Source organism: Neltuma alba, unplaced genomic scaffold (genome assembly GCF_004799145.2).
Source record: "Neltuma alba isolate B1F8T4 unplaced genomic scaffold, ASM479914v2 tig00012192_pilon, whole genome shotgun sequence".
Lineage (NCBI taxonomy): Eukaryota > Viridiplantae > Streptophyta > Magnoliopsida > Fabales > Fabaceae > Neltuma > Neltuma alba.
In genome coordinates, this window is record NW_021636732.1 from 385,553 (window position 1) to 391,552 (window position 6,000).

General features: G+C 40.5%; 1 protein-coding gene across 2 annotated transcripts; it reads left to right on the forward strand.

Moving 5' to 3' along the window:
* Window positions 1–2,618: 2,618 nt before the first annotated feature.
* LOC114724584 (transcription factor MYBC1-like) lies at window positions 2,619–4,755 on the forward strand. Of its 2 annotated transcripts, XM_028910958.1 has the most exons (2): window positions 2,619–3,861; window positions 4,056–4,755. In XM_028910958.1, the coding sequence occupies exons 1-2, from the start codon at window positions 2,965–2,967 to the stop codon at window positions 4,080–4,082; spliced, it is 924 nt and encodes a 307-aa protein (XP_028766791.1). In that variant the 5' UTR covers window positions 2,619–2,964; the 3' UTR covers window positions 4,083–4,755. The 2 variants fall into 2 exon arrangements, with proteins under 2 accessions (XP_028766791.1, XP_028766790.1); XM_028910957.1 differs by having other exon boundaries at window positions 2,620–4,755.
* The last annotated feature ends 1,245 nt before the right edge of the window (window positions 4,756–6,000 follow it).

A 6,000-nucleotide genomic window follows, 5' to 3' on the forward strand; every position in this document is an offset into this window, starting at 1 on the left:
CTAAAACTTAGGAGCCGTCTTTTAGATTCTGAAACTACCTTCCTATTTTTGGGCACTGTAAACATTATAAGTTGGCATTCGCTTCCGGAATAAAGGATCGACTATTTCAGAAACGACTATACTGTGAAGGAGATTCTCCTAGGTCTATTTACGAGTAAGTGTGAGATTCTTGCCTTACTTGTCAATAGAAGCAACTCGGTCCTTCTTTTCGGTTTTGATTTTTCTTTTTTTATTGATTTCCTGATTCGGTCACTACCAAAAGTTTATGTCGCATGCCTGTATTATTTTCGATTTGGCGGAAAAAGGGGCTAGTTGTGTATTGTTCCTGTGCTGCTTAGTTTAAATCTAAATGTTTTCCTTAGTTTTTTTTCCCATAAAAAGTTGTGTATTATATTCTATCCAGTGTAAAAAAAACCGGTCCGGTTCATAAGCTAAACCGGGAACCGGTTCAAACCGGTGTGAACCGGTCAAAACCGGTGAAAACCGGTATGAACCGGTATTGAACCGGTTTAAATAAATATATTGATATTTATCCTATTTTTTCTCATTTAACTCCTAATATCTCAATTATTATAGATTTAAATGAATTTTGATGATGAGTTTGGCATCAATAACTATTAATTTTAGTTATTGAAAAAATTATAAAGATCAAAATTCTCAATATTGTTGTACTTTATTATTATTACAATCAAATTCTTATTGTATTTCTTTATATTTTGTTATTAGTAATTATTATTATTGTTATATTTTGTCATTTTAATTAAATTAAATTATTTTAATATGACCGGTTTGATCCCGAGTTGACCCCGGTCTGACCCATTAACCCTTGAACCACTACCTCAACCGGTTTAGTGTCCGGTCCGGTTTTTTGTTCCTTGATTCTATCCATATTATTTGAGGATTCCTATTTTCTTTCCTAGAAAGTGATTGTTATTTTAAAAGATAGAGTGCATGCAACAGGGTTATGTTTTCTACTTCAAGACAATATGGAATTGGTCTTTCAAGCATAATTGTTCAAATGCAATAGACCTTTTAATTTTATGTGCCGCTAGATTATTACATACCGTGGAAGTGAGAAACTGTTATTTCTCGCTTGTTTGAAAATTTTCTAGAACGGTGATTGGATAATTGTAAATGGACGAAAAAGAATTCAATGTAGAAGGGGCAAGTTCTATACTCCTACAGTAACTGAGATTTTGGAATTTAGGCTTCCAAGTAGGAACTAGTTGTGAAGAGCTCTGAATTACTCTCTGGATCTGGGTTTTTACAACTTGTAGGAAAACTGAATTTTGGTCTCTTGGGGCTGTGAATTGGAGTTATTCTTGTTTATTTTCTTACGTTTTAATCATCAGCTTAGTTTCTCCTGTATGCCAAATAAGTGGTATTTTCTATCTCAATTTTATGATGTCCTTTTCATAATGTTCTGACTGACATGTTAAATTTTTTTTTTAAAAGAAAACATGAAATTACCTCCGCATGCCACCAAAAACCAAAATTGAGATTATTTTGGAGATGCATAAATTATGGTATCGTTTCTTATGCACAAAGTGTGAGTCAAGTCTTCGAGCTTATCATAGCGTCACATGGTGGGGGCCTCATTCTTACGATGCCGTACCGTTCAAGGCACTCATAAGTTGGGATAATTTTTTTCACATATTTATTTTATGTTTTGTAAATTAAAATTGAAAAACTGTCTAGAATTTAATTAGAAGCTCTTCCAAATAACCCTCAATTGGTACGTGAGTAGCAGTGTTGCCAACGTTGGCGCGAGGGAGCCCCCACGCCCCCTCCTTCCCCTCTCCTTATAGCTCCAATAATTGTGATGCCCTCTACTTTTGCTAATAATAGGAAAGGCATCAGGTTCATGCGTGTATTGTGTCTGCCTTGAGAGAGTGCAGACCGATCGGCTTATAAATTCATATTTGGATTGGTGCCAACAGCTCATCCACTTGCTTTTCTGGGCGTATCGTGGTTTTTGTTCCAGCCCCTTGCTCTATAATTATTGATTGCTTTATCTGCCTTTTATTTTATCACTTGTTTGCGCGTCCATTGATTATCTCCACTTCATCCCAGGAGGGAATAGGCCTATAAGTCAGCATCGTATGGGGGGATCGATCTCCATTTGGCATCCGAAACCCAATGCCATCTTTTTGAAACTTGGGAGATATCCTCACAACCAAACAAACACCAGCTCATGTTATTCCCTATCTACAAACAACAAATCTCACAAAAGTAAAGAATCTTTGCATCTCTCTCCTCATCTTAAACTCCCATTCGCCTCCCGTACAATTCATATTTGTTGTACTTCCCTCCAACCATTTATTCCTTCACCACCCGTGTGGCTTACGCGCCACTAATGCATCCATTCCTCTCTGTTCCTGGTTACCGTTGGTCCCCTATTTGATTCTACTTCACGAGTGGGGTACTCCTTGGGTGAGTTGCAGAGGAGCGTGCAACTAACGCGCCTCCAAATGCAGGTGGAAGGAAGATCACGAGATCTTGAAACACTCGCTCTCAAATGTAAGACCCTCAAATCCCGGAAAAATAAATCTCACAAAAATCATAAGGAAAAAAGCATCAGCAAGAGTCCCAACAACAATAACAGCTGAAAACAAGACAAGATCCACCTCGAACCTCTCTCCATCTCCTCCCAAGTCCCAACTCCTCCAGTTCTGCCACCAACACCACCACCGCCACCACCACCGTCGCCGCCACCTCTGCTGCCACTATCTTTCTCCACTCAGAGCTCTCCTCCTCGCGTCATTGACTTTATCTATCTATCTATTCCTCTCTCTTTCTGAGTCAAATTCTATAGAGAGAGAGAATTTTCAACGATCAAATCCCTGTCTGGTTTCCTCCTTCGACAATCCATATCTCCCGTGGTTCTGTTCAGTTCCAAAAATCTAGTTTTTGCTGACCAGAAAATAGGAATAGTGGATTGGGTTCGGGTTGATTTGCGAAATAATGAGGGAAGAGGAGCCGAATTGGTTATCGCGATGGGAGGAACTCCCTGCTCCGAACGAACTCATGCCCCTCTCCCAAACCCTAATCACTCCTGATCTTGCTTTGGCTTTTGATATCCGAAATCCTCATGTCAATACCTCACAACAACTCCCTCAGGCCCCTCCTCCGTCAAATCCTCTGCCTTCTCCTGGAAATCCTACTCACCCAAACTCCACGGACTTTGCTGATTCCGCTGAATTGGGTTCTGGTATTGGAGGCGAGGAACCCGCTCGCACCCTTAAACGTCCTCGCCTCGTTTGGACTCCACAGCTTCACAAGAGGTTTGTTGATGCTGTGGCACACTTGGGAATAAAGAATGCTGTGCCCAAGACTATAATGCAGTTGATGAGTGTGGATGGATTAACCAGGGAAAACGTGGCTAGCCACTTGCAGAAATACCGGCTTTATCTTAAGCGCATGCAAGGATTATCCGGTGGCGGCAGCGGCGGAGGCAGCGGCGGCGGAGGAGGAGGCGGTCCATTGGCTGCTTCTGCAGATCCTGCCACTGACCATTTGTTTGCTAGTTCGCCTGTGCCACCCCATTTCTTGCACCCAACTAGGCCTAATTCGGATCATTTCTTGCCGTTTGTGCCGGTCCAGACTCTGCAGCACCACCATCACCAGCAGCACATGGTGGCAGCTGCGGCGGCGGCGGCCGCGCATCCACAGTTGCAGCCACAGTATCACAGACAGGTGGGACATTTTGGTTCACCGCCAAACGGGCACTTTGAGCATCCCTTTCTAACAAGGCAGTCTCAAGCTCAGCCACTTCACAGGATGGGAGCCCCAGTGCACAATCCAGTAACCGCTAATTATGTGGAGGACATGGAATCGGCCAACGCGGCAGGAGCGAGAAAGGTTCTTACTTTATTTCCTACTGGGGATGATTGAATCTGTTCTGTGGTCCTCTTATTGAGTTTCCTAATTCTCCTTATATTCACCTTCTTGTCTTGCGAAATATTGTTTCTGGTGGTTCATGTTGAGTGTCCTTGTTTAATTTTGTTTTAGGGTTCACGGTAATCTTGATGCTACTAATTGGTTCTGGAGTCTAGGTGTTATCTGCACTTCTGCAGATCTAAGAGTCCCACCTGTCGTGCTTCTGTGGCATAATCGGATATGTTCGATAATAATGAGTATGACTAGAATAGATTGCTAGATTCCACAGTGGTGTCGTTCCTGTACAACCACGTCCATAGTTCAGGTGACTGACATATACCATGATGTCACTTTTGAAGTGGGAAAATAATATTTGCAAGCTTGTGCATGAATCAGTAGCTGCGTCAAGACTCATCCCATTGTTGTCTAAGAATCGCCTGCAGTTCAATATAATCCCGAGCGCTTCTACTTGGGAAGCTTTTGATTGACAGGATTGGCTGAAGCAACAAGTTCCAGTGACAATGAGCTTGCAGATTTAAATTAATTTTGTGCTACACTAGTTAGGAATCAAAGGAAGCATACTGGTTGGTGGAGTTGGTTGTGAATTCTTAAACTAAATCCAGGATCCTCTATTGTGAACTGAAAGATTTGTCTCTCGAGTGTCGAGCTGTCTATTTCTGTAGAGGTGAGGCGTATATATAGAAGATTTAAACGCCAGATGTAAGGGCATATTTTTAAATCCTGATCTCACGGCATTGTTGGGTTAACCCCTATGCTAATGAATTGTAGTAGGCTAGATTCCATAATTTCTAGATGTACTCTTTTCAAAGGAAAAATAAATAAAAGCTCCACGTTGTATTTCTTGTCTGACAGGCATACGTGATTTCTTTATATCCCAAGTCCTGAGGCTGACAGTGGGTCTCATTATATGATGATTGAGAATGGATCTTCTGCGATTTCTTTAGTGGTGCATTTCTTGTGCACGTCCTATTTTATTATTTAACCCATCATATACATGTTTTCTCACTTTCTGCATTGCCTCCTTACTAATAAAATAAGAGATGCGCAGAAAATGCATCACTAAAGAACTATGATGATCTATTTGCTCATATCACGGATCTTAGCCATACTACGTGACTTTGTTTAATAATATATCCTCCCTTCTTCTGAACAGGATCTGTTTCCTACTGAAGCTCCCAATTCTTGTATGACTATACATCTGCACATAACTTGGATTTTGGTTATCCCATAATTGGATATTATTTTTTGGAAGAAAGAATAATTCATCTTAAATGAAACGCTTGTTATAGAGATGTTAATCATTAACGTATATTTAACCTCGGGACGAGATATTTGGTCCCGACTGAAAAACAAAACTCTCGGCAAGGTCTGTAACTTTTGACGCGAATAATTCAGCTCCTGTTTTTAGAGATACACGTAGCCGTTCTGCTAGGCTTGTCTTGAATTCTTCTTTTTAATTTAACATCTCAATTTCATTTCATCTGTTTGGGAAATCAAAGTTGATCCCTTAATGTAGGGCCGACGTAATTTTCGGGTTACTTAAATAACGTGTACATTGTTTGAGGTCTCGTAGCATTCAATCTGAAGTCATATAGCTTACTCGGTTCTGTGTCTAAATTTCCACACCTTCTTCATGTGTTGTTTGTCATGTTTGGATGTTTTTTTCAATCATTCTGAAGAAAGATCGATTCAGGTAGCTTCGGCCAAAAGTCTTAGATACGGTCTATAGAATACAGGTTTTCCTTTCTGGCGGGCTTGAACTTGGTTTCGTCAGTAGTTAATTGTCGATGCGATAATTTGTTTATCCAGCTCTATTTTAATCCCGATTATAGGCACAAATAATTGAAGTGTGCTGGCCTTGAAAAATTCGTCTCGCTGTTTTTCTTTTTTCTTCTTTTGCCCCCTCTCTGGTCTCTTCTTCTCTGCATTTGCACATTTACAGCAGCAGAAATAAAAATGGAGAGCTGAGTTTCTCATTAGTGTGATGCAGTATGTCAAAATCATTATTATGATGCTGTGCGTTCGTGTTATTCTCACTATAAAAGAAAACAGAGAGAGAAAAAACAAGTTTACACGAATACACCATGAAATCATGTTTAC

Excerpts from the sequence above, each read along its gene's own strand:
- LOC114724584 (XM_028910957.1), top strand. The coding sequence starts at position 2,965 with ATGAGGGAAGAGGAGCCGAATTGGTTATCGCGATGGGAGGAACTCCCT.